Source organism: Fonsecaea erecta (genome assembly GCF_001651985.1).
Source record: "Fonsecaea erecta strain CBS 125763 chromosome Unknown Scaff5, whole genome shotgun sequence".
NCBI lineage: Eukaryota > Fungi > Ascomycota > Eurotiomycetes > Chaetothyriales > Herpotrichiellaceae > Fonsecaea > Fonsecaea erecta.
In genome coordinates this window covers 1,070,083-1,086,135 of record NW_017387248.1, presented here as the reverse complement: position 1 = coordinate 1,086,135, position 16,053 = coordinate 1,070,083, and the positions used below count along the sequence as shown (strand labels likewise).

At 51.4% G+C, this 16,053-nt stretch overlaps 3 protein-coding genes across 3 annotated transcripts; 2 read left to right on the top strand and 1 right to left on the bottom strand.

Annotated features, from left to right (window-relative positions):
• On the bottom strand, positions 1 to 3,428 carry AYL99_06455 (hypothetical protein; the record flags this gene model as incomplete). Its single annotated transcript, XM_018837964.1, has 2 exons — positions 1 to 124; positions 1,255 to 3,428. 2 exons carry the CDS (start codon positions 3,426 to 3,428, stop codon positions 1 to 3), a joined length of 2,298 nt encoding a protein of 765 aa, XP_018692524.1.
• Positions 3,429 to 4,260: 832 nt separating this feature from the next.
• Positions 4,261 to 6,519, top strand: AYL99_06454 (hypothetical protein; the record flags this gene model as incomplete). The annotated part of the gene is made up of 3 exons (XM_018837963.1): positions 4,261 to 4,871; positions 4,957 to 5,949; positions 5,994 to 6,519. 3 exons carry the CDS (start codon positions 4,261 to 4,263, stop codon positions 6,517 to 6,519), a joined length of 2,130 nt encoding a protein of 709 aa, XP_018692523.1.
• A 1,907-nt stretch (positions 6,520 to 8,426) lies between these two features.
• Positions 8,427 to 13,845, top strand: AYL99_06453 (hypothetical protein; the record flags this gene model as incomplete). Its single annotated transcript, XM_018837962.1, has 9 exons — positions 8,427 to 8,823; positions 8,916 to 9,111; positions 9,158 to 10,710; positions 11,699 to 12,601; positions 12,657 to 12,705; positions 12,751 to 12,933; positions 12,982 to 13,127; positions 13,197 to 13,746; positions 13,803 to 13,845. The coding sequence occupies 9 exons, from the start codon at positions 8,427 to 8,429 to the stop codon at positions 13,843 to 13,845; spliced, it is 4,020 nt and encodes a 1,339-aa protein (XP_018692522.1).
• Positions 13,846 to 16,053: the final 2,208 nt, after the last annotated feature.

Sequence of the window (16,053 nt, the reverse complement as noted above, 5' to 3'; positions counted from 1 at the left end):
CTAGTTGATCAACGCCAACACGACTGACGAGAACTTTCCTCCACGGAAATCGAAGATACGCTCTTCCAGCGCCTCGACGTTCCTTGCCACAGGAGGCGTGAAATGCAGAACTCCAACGCGACCTCTGGGTTCATATCAGTGGGAGGGCAGAGCGGACGTATTTCGACGGCGTCTGAAAATGTCCTTACATCGAATCCAGCTTTACTCGGATGGACCTTTGTCCCTGCTTCTAGTGAAGCGTGGCTAGCAACCCTGGAGGCCATGCCCCCTCCAGTGAAGCAGCACTGAATCTCACCGAATGCACGGTGCTCAAGCAAAAGCAACATCCCAATATCGATCCCAATACGTCAGTCACGGGTGCCTCCTGTTCCCAAATCTTCACGTCGCCCATCATTGTTATTCCGATGTTGACAGAGAGACAGAGACACGGTTCCAACCCCAACAACACTTTAAACAGTCCTACTCTTGATAATTCCTAGGAAGCAAAACTAAGAAGAGCGTGATATCAACTGATTTGACTGATGAGTAAGATACCACGGTCCCTTTTTCCAGAGTTATTTAGAGAACTGCATCGTCGTCTTGTGCCCAAATGTTTCGACTCGGTAGCGCCTGCGCGTGTCTCAACTTGAAAGGGGAAGACGCTGCTTAAAGACGAACAGCCGCACACTCTGATCCCGACAGGGGATGGCAGCATAAAGAGAGCTGATGTTAACATATATATTGGTAAAGTTCCAATCGCCAGTATGAGCATACCGGCCGCGCAGACGTTCAGACTCGTTTGGCTTACCCAGCTCATAGCTACCGCAAGTAACGGGTGTTCTGACCACCAGCCAATCCCAATACTATTGCACGCACGCAATGGTTTCAGACAGACCTCGTATAAAACATGATGCCTCGCGCGTCAGGCGCATTCATATCTCAGAACTCGATTCGTTCACCCCCAAATCACATTCACTTGATCCCCCTTCCCACAAGCCCGTTAGTGTTTTCTCCTTTGTGATGTTTCTTCCTATCGCCAGGACAATACCATTTCACGGTCCGAGGAGGCAACTCCGCTAGAGATACGCATTCCATGTGGAACCATTGACCGTAGTCACACTAAATAAAGAGCACAAGTCAGCTCAGCCCTTACAAGAGGACGGAAAAGGTCAAAAAGGGAGCGCATGATTTGCTGGTGCGAGGGTTGAACATGCCTTCTCGTCCATCTCACAACAAATCATCTCTCCCCAACTAACATCTCCGCAAAGACAATACCGCTCCTCATCTGGATCCACAATTTCTTGCCTTCCATCAACGTCGATCCTAATCTGAGGTATCTGGGCCGTGGAGGATGACTTCTTGGCAGGTTTGGTCTTACGCTTGCTCACGCTCACGGCAGCGCCTCCGTCTTGACTCGACTGCATGACTGTTCCCGGAGCATCACGTTTGCTACGGCGGCTCGCTGCTGTGGGGACGGCGATGATTGCTTTCGGACTCGGCCCTTGTGCTTCCCTCTCAGCGGGTGTCTTCTGCCCTCCAACGAGAGAAGGCGTGATGGACGCCCGTCGGCTCGATCTCGCGGTAGGTAGCTGGGGTTCCACGGATGCAGCGGCGGAGCGTCGCGAGGGAGGTCGAGAGGAGGCCGTCGTCGATGCTGGCGGGGTAGTCTCTGGCTTTGGTGCGACTGAGTTGCGCTGCACACTGGGAGCACGGGTTGTCGGAGCAGGGGTTGGTGTCTTGCTTGCATTGGCAGAAGCTATTCCCGGAGATGGAGCTGCAGCTGCAGCAGCCACATTGAGTTTCAGTGGAATTTTAATGGTTCCCGTACTGGTAGAAGGAGGAGGTTCGCTACTTGTAGCGGCAGGAGATGTAGGAGTTGTGACTGGGACTGGACTGACTGCAAGAGGCGATGGTTTAGGCGCAATCTTTTGCTTTTTTCTTGCGGCTTCCGGCTCCACTGACGGGGAGACCGATGAAGTTGGTGTGTCTTCAGCCTTTCTCTTCCTGGACGTCTTTTCTGTGCCTTTCCTTCCTGTCGTAATTGCCCGGTTAGTAGCGACCGGGGTGCTGGCACTTCGGCTCAGCGATGCAAGGGCTGAAGTGAATGGAGTCGTGAACAGAGTGCGAAATTTGGAGCCGATATCTCCCAGCCTTCGGGCTGCAAGTTCAGCCTCTTGGGCTGCAAGGGCTGCTTGCGACCGCGCAGGATCCGGCTTCTTCTCTTTCTTTTCATTTTTCTTCGTGGATTTGGTTTTCGGAGCAGGCGTGCCACTCGGGCCTGCGGCAGATTCCTCAGACTTATCCACGACCTCTGGCTCTTGCGTTGGGATGTCCACCTCCTCTGCCTTCCCCACTGTGTCTGCCGCGTCTGGCTTCTCCACGCTTTCTACCTGATCAAGGATTTCTGTTTGTAGTTTGTCAGCTCTCTCATCTTTCGGTGTTAGTTTTTCGATACTATCGATGTCGATGAACCTGGTCCCATTTGCTTGAGCTTCTGCCTTTGCACGGTAGTAATTGTCCCATCCTCTACCACGGTCTGCCAATTCGCGTCTGATCATAACATCGCTAGGCTCCCATGCATGGTTTTTCTTCATTTTCTTCCGGAGCCTGTACATCTCGTACTCAGTCAAGTGCGTCCATGGCCTGTACTTGCTTCCGATCTCAGCATCTTCGGGGGGAGGAGTTGGTTTGTGATAAGGCTCAGTTGCCTCTCGAGATTCGCGGGTCTTTTCGTCGCGTGGCAGAGGCTTCTGTTTCGGGAGCTTTGGCGGCGCCTGTGGCTTAGGTTGTTTGAGTTTGAGAACAGGGCGTGGAGGTGAAGATGGCGGGGATTCCCAGTCCGAGACTTCTGTACTTGCGATAGGCGAGTCGGGATCGTATGGTGGCATGACATCTCCCGGGACAGTGACGCGGCGGCCACGGGGTCTTTTGAGGATTGCGGAGGCGACCGCACTCCCACGGGGAGGATGCAGGGTTAGTCTCGTCGACGTGCCAGTCTCGATCTTTCTCCCGCTCCGTGATCGCTTCACTTGGCTGGAGGGTGTTGGCTGAGGAGTGGGATCCCGCGATGGAGGCTTTGGTATGGCGTTCAATTTGGCGATGATACTCCTCAATCTGTTATGATGTCGCTCCACGACGTCAAACAGCCGGCAGGCTTCTGCATATGCGGATTCACGGGCGTTCAGAGCTTGATCTAGACTCGTGGAGATTTGAGCGCGGAGCTCTTGGACGTTCGGACGGAGAGGGGGCGCAATGTTCGGGAGAGAGCCATAGAGCTTGGTAAGGTCATTGAGCGTTGAAGAACTGTTCAGATAGGTGTCATCGAGGCCACGGATAAGGGTCAGAGAGCGAATAAGATCGGAGGGGAGATATTCAGTATAGTCGAGAAAGTCTGTCACCGCAGCCTGCGCGTCGGGGTCGACAGCGCGGTTACTAGCGATCTCCGCCATCGTCGGCATCGAGGCCAAGTGAGACGTTATTGTAGCCGGCGCATCGGAGGGATGATCGAGGCTAGGAGGAACGATGGGAGCAGAGTAGATCGACTGGTTCTTGCTGAAGGGTCTTAATCAGGGGTTGCAACAGGAATTCATTTCATGAGGAACGATCAGTTATCACGGCAGAAATGAGATAGATGTGGTCGCGGCTGGCGTATTTCGTTTCGAACTTGTGTATACATCCCACCAAACCCTGCCGCAGTCGAACGCGCATGTCAAGTCGAGTCGCCATCGCGGCGAAGGCGGTGAAATACGGCAGTATTTCTACGCAGTCATGTGACTCATGGGAAGGGAAACTGTCGCGACCAACGCCTCAAGATTGCAGTTCTCTTTCAGCCTCGTTATTAATCGGCCTTCAGTTTGACCCTCCACCTCACTTCATAAGTTGTTGATACTAGAAAAGCTGCAGTATCAAAAGCTTGTCAAGACAACCAAGGCCAATGTGAGCCCCTTACTCCTTCCTGAAAATCTCAAGACAGACTTTCATCAACCCCTTGCAGTTTGATATCTCTCATACTTCACTCCAATCTTTCTGTTCTTTGTTTTCATTGCAGACTTGCTTCCAATCTAGCTAGTCGCTTTGTTGGTATCCTGTGCCTTCTCCTTTTCATAATACAGAATAAGGTCATTCAGAATTAACGAACGGCAATCCGTACCACCAATACCACTCCTTCGATCCCTCCTTTTCTTTTTCAAATCTGATAGCACCACGGTTTGTTATCCGCAGAATTCGCTTCTGGGTTTTGAAACTTCTCCACACGTGAACTGCCAGTGAGGCTGAGGTAGAATGGCCAGCACTACTCCTCAAGATCGATTGAATCGGTTGTTTTCCAACCAAGCACTTCCACCTGCTCCAACCCCCAATCAACTTCACTTCTCGGAAAAAGAACTAGAACAAAGAGAAGCAACAGAGCAACAGCCATGGAGGGTCCCTGGAACTGCGCAGGACCGAAATGAGACCAATGCAACCAAAAACCAACATCCGCAGAGAGATGTCTTAGTTCTCACCAGCTCCGACGACGACGACGATTATGTCGCCTCCTTTAAGCAGAAACCTTCCATGAAAGCTACTCCGAAGAGATCACAGCACAAATCAATTGCCAGGCTTGCACCCGATCCAAGTGGAAGTCCCAAGGCTGTTGAACCTGACGACACCATTCGGTATTTTGCCAAGGGGAAGCCCTCCAAACGCGAGTCCTCCCGATTCGAGACCGAACATTCTGACTCTGACAACAATGAGCTGCCGACCACAGACAAGAGAGGAAATCCGGCCTTAGGACACTTCTGTCAATTCGTCCTTGCTGCAAAATTCCCATACAAATACATGAACGATGTCGATGATCGTGTCTCGCGCCACTTCTTTGCATCCAATAAATTCTACAATCGGACCTGGGACCTGTAAGTTCTGTTGCTGGCGTTTCTATCTATCCTTGACAGCAACAAACCTATTGATGGACAGCTATATTGCTAACGCTGAAACTAGCCACTTCCTGCATCCTCCCTCCAGCTTGAGTGCGAAACCTATCTTCCTCGTCCCACATGCACAAGTTCAGGAGCTTGTGACGGAGATTGGCGAGGCCTTCAATATACCGGTCTCAGTACCAGCGTTTCCATTTACTCTCACATTTTACGAGGACGGAACACCCGGACCTCAACATTTGGGCCAATCACACTCCAAGGAAGAAGCACAAGAAATACAAAACAGTGTCCCTGATGCTGTCTCTGACCACGGTGAATGCCCACAAGATGCCTCGCTCGAAAGCAGACAGCAATTTGAGGACTTCGAGCATAAGTGTCGAGCAGCCCTCGCCGCGACTAGCAAGAGCAAAGGTGGGCGAAGCAAAAAGAAAGGAGGAGATGACCGTTTGGTTGCAGTAAGAAATTGGTATGTACAGTTGAGACGAGCTCAGAGGTACATGGGCTTGCGTCGAAAGACCAGCCAGATCCAACACCCAGACCCGAGCATGCCATGGGATGAACAGGAACAGTTCCATCAGCAACAATTGAAGAGAGCGCATTTAATTCTTGATCCCCTCGACCTCAGCGCGCCAGTTCCCTATCCCTTTGAAGCAGAGCCCGTCATTATTGCGATTGATATAGAGGCATATGAGAGATCCCACAACCTTATCACAGAAATTGGAATCAGCACTCTCGACACACTCGACCTTGTCAATATCCCTCCAGGCCCAAGCGGTAAGAACTGGACGGATCAAATCCGTTCTCGACATTTCAGAATCAAGGGCAGGGAGCATTTAATCAACAAGGACTTTTGCGTTGGAGATCCGAATTCATTCCACTTTGGCAAGTCTGAGTGGGTCGACCTTAAAGATGCCGTGGCCAAGGTCGACAGTTGTTTTGAATGGCCTTTCTCTGTGGCTCACAAACATGTCAGCATCATTGACCCCTGGGATGTCGAGCCAGACGGCTCTAGGAAAGAGAACAAAGTCCAGAGGCAACTTCCACCAATTTTGGAGGGGTTAGCGTGGGCCCAACCAATGCTGAACAGGACATTGCGAACAGAGCGGCTGTTGCCAGTGTTCTGTATGGCCTTGGCGATCAGGATGCCATCACACATGCCGTCAAATTTGCCAAAGAGAACAAATCGGCCACAGAAGTCTTGCAGCGTGGACCAAAAGGGCGCAACATCATTCTGGTCGGGCATGACGTTGGGAAGGACGTCGCGTATCTCCGGGATCTTGGATCCAAAATTTTCACGTCTTCCTGGGCAACGTATCCCATTGGCGCTATGGACATTATGGCCAACGGAGAAGGTTCTTCCAAAACATTGGCCTCCATCATTGATACACTTGACACGGCACCGTTGTATCGGATCCTGAAAGAAGAGATGCAAAACCGTAACCTTGCTTCGATAATGAAGGACTTGGGCCTTCCATGCTACTTCCCCCACAATGGTGGAAACGATGCACGATATACACTGGAAGCGCTCGTCGCAATGCTTATCGAAGCACGATTGAAAGATGATAGAAAGCAGGAAAAAGGTGCAGAGGAAGAGGAACGGCACAAATTGGACTCCAACGACAGTTAGGACCAAGGCCTGACTGCGAATGATGATCCGGGACGACCATACACTCCAGATAGTAGCCGACGAAAAGCAGACAATCTCGATCCTTTTGAGGCTTCTATCCTGCCTTCGTCCGAGTCTGAACTATCGCCACCACGCCAGAGAGATGACGCTATTGCTGCCCTTGTGGAAAGATTGAAGTTGGATCCGACTGTTGATAAGGAGCACCCAAAGCGTCCCTTGAACCAGGTATGTGGTGGAAAACAATGAAGGTATTATGGCGTCGCAGCCTTGGAAGTTATGTGCTTTTAGTTCGCCCGATCTTCCCTTCTTTTCTCACTCCCGAAGTCGTTTCCGGCTTCTTGGTGGCCCTGGCGTTCACAATGATTTCAGGTATGGAGAGATAGCAGGCTCCCATGAGAAGCTAGTTTTCTACGAGGGTCAAAGTTTTGTTTCAAGAGCAATTGAAGCTCGAGTAATTCTGTCCTCGATAAATTTGACTCTGACCTTCACTCCAGCTGATGTATGGTTTTTTGTGTCACACTCCTCTTGTTCTAGAAGTTGTAGTACAGAGAGAACGCCGTCTCTTGTCATAAATTCCCCAGTCCCAATGCTTGCAAAATATTTGTACAGTTGCTCACCAACTGGCTTTCTTAACGCCGGGAATGGTCCCTTCCAGCGCATTCATTCGGAATTGGAACTGCAGAAACACAAGACAGTCAGCACAGACATTCACGGCCTTCTTCACCTCCCTCTTTTCTCTTATAAGCTAGGGGTTGGAATCTTCCCCATTGTTGATGAGACTCGAGAGACATGTCAGGAACTTACCCTGCCCATCCTGAACTTCCTCAGCACACTCCTAGCCACACCACCCATTATACACCTATTCTTTATCTGCGTCGGCCGTGTATAGCAGTGCATATTTCTCAGCTCGAATTGCGCTTTCGTCCGCACCCAGTCTGGGAGAGATGTGTTCCGTACGAGGTAGCGAAGTGCTTGCCTAGAGTACTCGGTCGGGGTCAGGTAAACGGGAATTTGGAACTTGTGTGAATGGCTTGCGGGGGGAAGGGGGAAAGGACTAGACGTAAGACGAGGAAATGCGTACCTCTGCGGTTCAAATTGCTCGAATGTTTTCCGCTTTGTGTGGTCGCGGATGATTTTGGAGTTGACGAAACAACCCAAGTCAAGTTTCTTCGCGCGGAACTGTGCCATCATAAAAGGAGATCTTGGTGGGGGCTATGGAGGCTACGTGCAGTCCGACAAACTTGATGCTCGCAAGGCCTGAAGGTCACCAGGAACTGGTTTGCGAGAGTTAGAGGATGTTCACCTTCGCATTGGGGTTGGGAGAAGTCTGCGCAGCTACGGCGTGTCCTTGCTCTGATTGGCGAATTCAGCGGGTCACGGGTGTCACACAGCGCGAACTTCCATTCAAATGACAGTCACCGATGCCCTCAGCTTGACGAGATTGAGCTCTTACAGCTCGCTTTCTCTTCTCCTTGAAATGCGTTTGAAGTACACAAAGACGACTGCAGGGCTGTTAGTTGCATGACTCATCTCTTCCATGCACGCCAGCTTATAATAGCCAAAGAAGACGACTAGGAACGGCTTCAAACTTCAAGCACGCGAATCAGATTATTCAAATGCGTATTCGGACTTCCTCAGTGACTCATGCCGATCGAAGACTCACAGTCTCGTATACGACAAATTGGAGTTTTACCCGCAGCTTCGACCCCAGTTTGCCTCTTAAGCAATCAGCTACAGAAGCTAAATCACTGCCGCCCCGTATAAAATAGCGTGCAGAGACACAATGTAGGAGACCCTCATGTGAAGAGGCAAGTTCTCAACCCCCGAGAACAGCAAGGGTATAATTCTTTCTTTTGATCCAACCTCTTCTCTTCTATCACAGCGCCTCCCCGCATTGTAAAAATACTATGTCCAAGTCATCAAAGAAAAGCTCGTCAACGCCCTCCCTGCAGGATGGAACCATAGTCGTCACTAGCCAGCAAAGCCGCTTTCATGTGGATGCCGTGGATGCTCCAACTTCAAAGGATATTGATGTTAAGGATCTGACGCTATCCGTTGGGGGGCGCGGATTACTGGACCACGCACATCTACGGATCGTGGAGGGCGTGCATTATGTCCTGGCTGGGCGGAATGGAACCGGGAAAAGCTCGCTGCTGCGAGCGTTGGCGGAACGACGAGTACCTGGTGTTCCTCGCAATTTGCGTCTACTCTTACTTGGGCAGACGCGAATTAGTTCCGATGCAGTGACAGAATCTGACGACAGCGAGGGCGATAGCATCAAGGTACTTGAACACGTCACAAGAAGTGACCGACGCAGAGAGCAGGCTCTCAAGGATGCCAGCCGCATGTCGCCTCCCCCTGATGCGATGGCGTCTCTCATTCTAACGTCGATCTAGGTCTTGCCGCAGCACTAGAAGATAAAGCCGATTCCAGCAATATTGTGCCGACGGTACGGTCGCTTCAACTCGAGCAAGCTAAGCAAGAGTTGGTCGAGGCTCAACTTATAGCGGCACGACGGAGTGGTGCGCGAGGACTCAAGGCCCGCCAAATGCTCACAGAGAAGGAGAAGGAAGTGGAGGCGGCGCAAAAACGGTAATCTATTTTTGCCCATTCAATTGCTCTACTTACGATCAACAAGCTATGATGAAGCCGGGAGCGCCGAAGATGAACAAGAAGCGACCAGAATCGGGCTCGATATGCTGGAAGCGACACGTTCGGCACTAGAGGCAATGGACGCTGGTAGTACTGAGGCTCGAGCCCGAACGATACTCCTCGGCCTGCGGTTTTCCGAGGAACAAATTGAAAACCCCGTCAAATCGTTGTCTGGAGGATGGCAAACACGCTGTGACCTCGCATGCGCTTTGATTCAGAAAACCGATATACTGATGCTTGACGAGCCCACGAATTTTCTTGATCTGCCAGCCATTATTTGGCTTGAAAGGTACATCACGAAATCGCTAGCGGGGACCACTGTGATCATTGTTACACATGATCGCGACTTTGCCGACGCCATTGCTCACGAGGTGTTGCTCGTCCGGCTTGCTCCCGCCAAAACGCTGGAGGTGTTCAAAGGCAATTTGACAGAATATGAGAGCGAAAAGCGGCGACAAATCCGACGCATGACCAAGATGGCCGAAGCACAAGAAAAGCAGACGGAACACATGAAAGATACCATTGCCAAGAACGTCAAGGCTGCGAAACGAACGGGAGATGACAAGAAATTAAAACAAGCGGCATCACGGAGAAAGAAGCTAGAGGAACGGACTGGGCTTGAGGTTGGCCAACGTGGTGGTAGGTTCAAACTCAATCGAGACCTTGCAGGATGGCACAACTCAGTGCGCGATGGCATTGATATTCCCGAGTTTGATCCACCTGTTACGATAACGCTGCCGGAGCAGCCAGAACCGCTGCGTCATTCCGGGCCTCTGTTCAGCTTTGACAAAGTCTCGTTCACCTATCCCAAATCGGGCGTCTGGACCTTGAAAGATGTTGACCTAGTTATGCACCCTCGTGAACGTGTAGGGCTGGCCGGTCTGAATGGAAGCGGAAAGTCCACACTGGTCAAGCTCCTTATGGGAGCAGCCACTGGAGGAGATCCGAGACCATCCAAAGGCTCAGTCACAGTGCATTCCAAGGCGAAGTTCGGCTGCTATTCTCAAGACGCCGTCGAAAACCTGGAGACTCTCGGGAGGCAGGATTTGCAAAGAACGGCTTTGTCTCACCTGATGGGACTCCCGAACTGGACGGGAGATGAACAGGCTGCTCGGGGTACACTGGCAAAGTTAGGCCTCCGAGGGAACACCGTGACAGACATTCCTTTGGCCTCTCTATCTGGGGGGCAACGAGTGCGTGTGGCACTGGCAGAGGCTTTTTTTAATTCTCCTCATCTACTCGTCCTAGATGAAGTAACGACGCATCTGGACGCGGACACCATCGACGCGCTGATTCAGGCCCTCAAAGAGTGGCAGGGTGCTCTGCTCGTGATCACTCACGACCGGCATTTTATGCGATGTGTGGTGGACCGAGAGAAGCCAGTAAGGACCGAAGACGAAGGCGAAAGCAGCGAAGAGTCGGATTCTGATGCAGGTACACCCGGGGTGGTATACCACGTGCGAAAAACTGGGCTTCGAAGGCTGGACAGAGGCATGCAGCAGTACGAAGAGATTGTGGCTAGAATCGTTGACAAGCTCGGTATCTAGAGGCGAGGAGCGTTTGCTTGGCCCCATCATCAGTACTCGAACTGGGTGTCCCGGTACCGTTCCTCGCTACCATCCCGATCTCGAGGTTGGTGGTGGAGTCGGTTCAGTGACGTTACTTCTATCTAGCTGTTCCTGTGCCTCACTACCGGCGACACACTTGTCAACCACTGGACGGATCGGGATCGGCAGGTTTATCTGCAGGCCCAACCCTGGTATTCGACTCGGTTACAGCAACATGTTTCCTTTGGCGGCAGTCGGCCGGTGGACGAAGACGAGAATAACTTGTACTAGACCGACACGTGTAGCGTCTGCGGCTCTACAATTGGTGCCAAGGTCCCTGCCGGTGGTAGGGAACCACCAACTTTGCTGCGACCTCGCAGCTTCACCTGCTTCTGCCTCCAACAATCAACGCCATTGGTCTATAGACACCACGTCTTCCATCAAGCTGCAAGAAGCTCGGGGCAGCTTCAAGCTTGTCCTACTGCTGCTGATGCTTAAGCTGTCGACTTAACAATAAAAAGGCTGAGTATCCCTTGGAGCAGTCTGCTCCTTCTCTGCTCAATAGAGATCCCACGGTAGGTTGAGATCCTCGCTCGCTCCACATATATCTGCTTCCAACTCTGCCCATGATGCTCTGTCGTTGTACGTGGCAGTCATTGGCACTGCCTTTGCTGTCCTGCCCACTCGCCTATGCCCAAAGCTCCAGTTCTCAGCTCTTGGCCTATACTGTCCCTGCCGGCTTCCCTACCAGCTTATTTCCCTCGTACTATATCCCCCCTTCGCCAAGTCAAGAGGCAAGTCTTCCAACCTCAGATGTATGCATCGGGTTGTGCTGACAGACCACCTTTCAGCCCCAACCCGTCCTTTTTGACCCGGCACTAAATTATAGTGAGTCTCTTGAATGCCATGTGCTCTTACCATTCGAGTCTCTCAGAACGCTGCACTGGCAGAGAGTCTTCGTCGTGCTAATAACGAAACAGCTTTCCCCCTCGAATTGACAAACCAGACAAACATCCCGCAGGAAAGTGAAGATCCCGTCTTCTATCCAACTCCCCTCTTTTCGGTCACCAACGGGAGTGCAATTGTGGCCAATGCTATCAGCCAAGTCAACTCCATCCTTGCAACAAACGCAACAAATTGCACCAAATGTCTCTCGGCATTGGAAGTCGGGCAATATGTGGCCCAACGAGTCCCTACCATGGTCCCAGATCTGCTGGTTCAGTTGTGTATAAGCAGCGGGTTCATGTCCAACACGAGCTGTCATGAAAATTACGACGCCGAAAACTTCGGAGCTGTTTATACCCAAGTTCTTGCCTTAGGTAATATGTCCGGATCTGACGGCGAGTATCTTTGCAACTTTTTGAGCGGGAATTTCTGCCCGCACCCATTCACCCTTCCCTCAAATACAACGGGTTACTTCGGCCCGAAGCCTGACAATATCACAATTCCGAAACCCAGCGGCAACAGAGTCAAAGTCGTCCATATGAGCGATTTCCATATTGACCCAAGATACGACGTCGGCTCCGAGGCAAACTGCTCAAGCGGGTTGTGTTGCCGTTCCAATAACCCCAAGAGTGCTTCTGGTCAGCTGGAGATACCCTCACCGCTCTACGGCTCATTCAGATGCGACAGTCCTTATTTCCTCCTGACGTCAGCCTTGGAGTCCATCGGTCCTCTGACCGGCACGACGTTCAACAACCAAACCGAAAACGACCAGTTTGCCTGGGGAATATATACCGGCGATTTGGTTTCTCATGAGTCCCAGAATGAGCTGTCTAACAACTACACCCAATACGCCGAGGTTTCGATCTATCACATGATCAAGTCTTACATTCCTAGTGGACCTATCTTCGCCGTGCTTGGAAATCACGATTCCAACCCTGGTAAGGACAAGCCGGACCCTTGTAAAGAGAGGCATGACTGAGGACGAGGATACAGATGGGATTGATTCTCCGCACAGCATGCCAGGAAACCTGGGCCAGCAACAGTAAGTGGATCCCTCCCTTTCTGGAAGTCTCTGACTTGAGAGCAGGTCTTGGAATTGGAACCATGTTGCTTCGCTGTGGCAGCAGAACAACTGGATTTCTTCCGACGCCGCAAACGAGGCCCGCATGCACTACGGAGCGTACAGTATCAACCATCCCAAGTATCCACAGTTGAGGATCATCACTTTCAACACGGACTTCTGGTACCGAAGCAACCTCTTGAATTACATGTAGGCCAACTTCCCCATTCGGCGGAGAGAGGTTTGACTTCTGGACAGCAACACTACAAATCCAGACAACAGTGGAATGTTCAAATTTGTGGCGCAAGAGCTCGCAGATGCCGAGAGCAAGGGGGAACGAGTTTGGCTCCTGGGCCACGTCTTGTCCGGTTGGGATGGTTCCAACCCGCTTCCCAACCCTACAGGTAAGTCCGCGAGAGCTTGCCATTGCGGTGGTGAGATAGGTCAATGTAGGTTTTAATTTGCATTTGCAGATCTTTTCTATCAGATTGTTGACCGATACTCTCCACATGTGATTGCTGGTGTCTTCTTCGGCCACACCCACGAGGATCAGTTTATGATCTACTATAGCAATAACGGAACCACCCAAGATGCTGCGCATGCTATCAACGTTGGCTGGATAGGCCCGAGTGTAACCCCTCTCACCAACCTGAACTCCGGCTACCGCATGTACGAGGTGGACACTGGAGACTTCTCCATATATAACGCCTATACCTATCACGTCAACGTCAGCGCGTTTCAGACTCTCGACGCTGCCCAATCCGGCCCTGTCTGGAGCTACGAATACTCTACCAGAGATACATACCAGGTCGGATGGCCTGAGGATGCGCCTCTCAATGCAACGTATTGGCAGAAGGTCACCGAGGCTATGGCTGCAAATCATACGCTGGTCAGCATCCACAACACTTACCAGGGGAAGATGAGTGTCATGAGTCCCAACTGCACCAACAACGCGTGCGCGGAGGCCAAAATCTGTTACATGAGAAGTGGGAATGTCGCGTTGGGCAGGGAGTGTCCTCAGGGGTAGGTTTGCGATGGATGAAGCTCGGCCCGAGAACTTGCTAACAGCTATTATGCAGATTCGGCTCCGTCCAGAGCCCCTTTACTGGCAAGAATTTCTAAGCCAGTCGATAGAAATATCTCCGGTACATAATGTCCAAGGCCTGCGCAGTCCAGGTTGTACAGTTCACCAGACGCAAGTGGTAATAAGTTTAATGATATCAAAGTGACCGTTCCAGTTTGCATCGGCCAATTTGCTTGACGAGTCGCAGATTTTCGTTGAGTCCAAAAGATGTGTGTCCCCTGACAGCGTGGCTTGCGGGCTCATTGCCAGTCCGTCTCCGTCTCATATTGCATTTGGACTCTCCGAGCCCCGAAAGACTGGACGATTAAAGAGTGATAAGAAGGTCATCCGACCACATCTTAAGATTTTCACTGACATCCGAAAGTGCCTTTGGTTCCACATCTTTCATTGATTCCGGGCTAGTGACTTCCAAACAGGAATGCATGAAAATGTCACTTTGAGATGGCTAGGTCGCGGGCTATCCTCGCCTGCAGCACTTTGCAGATCAAGGATCACGCGCCTATTCCGTTGGACTTGCCTCCGATCGCAAAAGGTGAGATACATTGACATTCACCTCCATCACTCGCTGCTCGTAGGGCGGGTATATAAACCCATGCGCCCTCCTCATGGACGAACCAGCATCTATTCGGCGGTCAAACCCACAAATTTCTTCATCGCACGCACACCAGCACCGTCAGGATAACAACCACGCAACGGCCTTCCACAAATAGACACGATTACGACTGCGATCTTTCCTTCGTCATACACTTTGTTCACCCTCAAATCCCGTGCTCCTCACAGTCGGGTATACTTCCCTATCAACCCTCAAAGCGCACAGGCGTGCAGGAAATGTGCGTCTCCTCGCCGACGAGAAAGCACTGCCGCAATTGCGGCGTCCACTTCGCCACGGACAACTACTTCGAGATTGAGTGCGACGAGTCGATACGCAAGCGGCAGCAGCAGCATCACCGCCATCAACATTCACACCAACACAGCAGGTCGTCAAGGACCGATGCCGTCCGCGAGATCGGCCTTTGCAGATCCGGGGTGAGGCGACGGGATACCTGGACGGATTGGTATAGAGACTTGTGTCCCTCGTGCGGTAGCAGGGACGAGGCGCAAGGTGCCGGTCGAGAGTTGCTTTGACGGTCAGGGAATGTCGTCCCTCCTTGCGGCAGAGACGCTGTGTTGTGTGTTGTCAGTTAGTTGAACTTTCTTCGGTGATTACAGTTGGTATGTGAGATCGTCAACGGTGCAGAGATATTTGCGCAGCGGTGGCGGAGAGGAATGGTATCGGTTCTACAGAACGTGAAGCACAACATGTTGTCACTCGTGACGGACACCGTTTGTATCAATTTCTCCTGCGTCATTTTACGTCTGTGGACAGTATCACAGGCCGTTAGTCTGCCAGGCGCGTAGTACAGAGTTGCCTCGTCACTCAGCAGCTCCATATCTATCTGTGCAATTATCAGTGTGTGGCATCAACTGACCTTTTTTCTCCCGTCCCTCTTTTCTCCATTTCCCGCTTCCACGCACCAGGACTCTCCGCACCCGAAAAATATTATTATGTACGTACAAGAGCGTATAAATAGATATAAGATGTAATGAATAATAGTCTCTCGCAATCGACCATAGGATCAGGAAAACAGGGCTTCCCGTTCGCTCAGCCGTACTTAAGCCTGATGCCGGTCAGTTAGTACTACCGTGGGTGACCAGGTGGGAATCCTGGCTGTTGATTGTTTTTGTCTTTTTGGTCTTTGGATGTGTATATTTATGTGTTTGAGGATGTTGGAGGGGTCGGTCGATAGACGGGTTCCAAGAAGTATCTTGCCAGTATAATTACATGGTTAGGGTTGTCGGATGAAAATGGTTCTCTGCTGTGGTGTGATTGTGGCGGGTGAGTTTGAACGGGAACGGAAGGGTGGTGTTGTGTGGTGTGGGGATTCTCCTGATTGTTGGCAGCCTTGCCGCCGCCACCTGAGCCGAGATCGATACATAAGAGCGTTTGTCCGGAGCTCTTTTACTCCAAAGGAAAGAAAGACCGCTGATGCAGGTCTCGCACGTAAGGTAGAATCTGGCTGCTGGGTTCGTTCTTCTAGGGATGAATGACACAAGCAAGACAACAAGGCATGGTTTGTGGGAGTAGGGGAATATTGGGATATTCCTAGCCTGCTTACTTGCTTGCTCTAACTTAATACTTATGCTCAGCAGAAATTGAGCAGAGATGCAGCCTGTCACCTAGTACCAAGAACAAAGTCCCGGGCAAG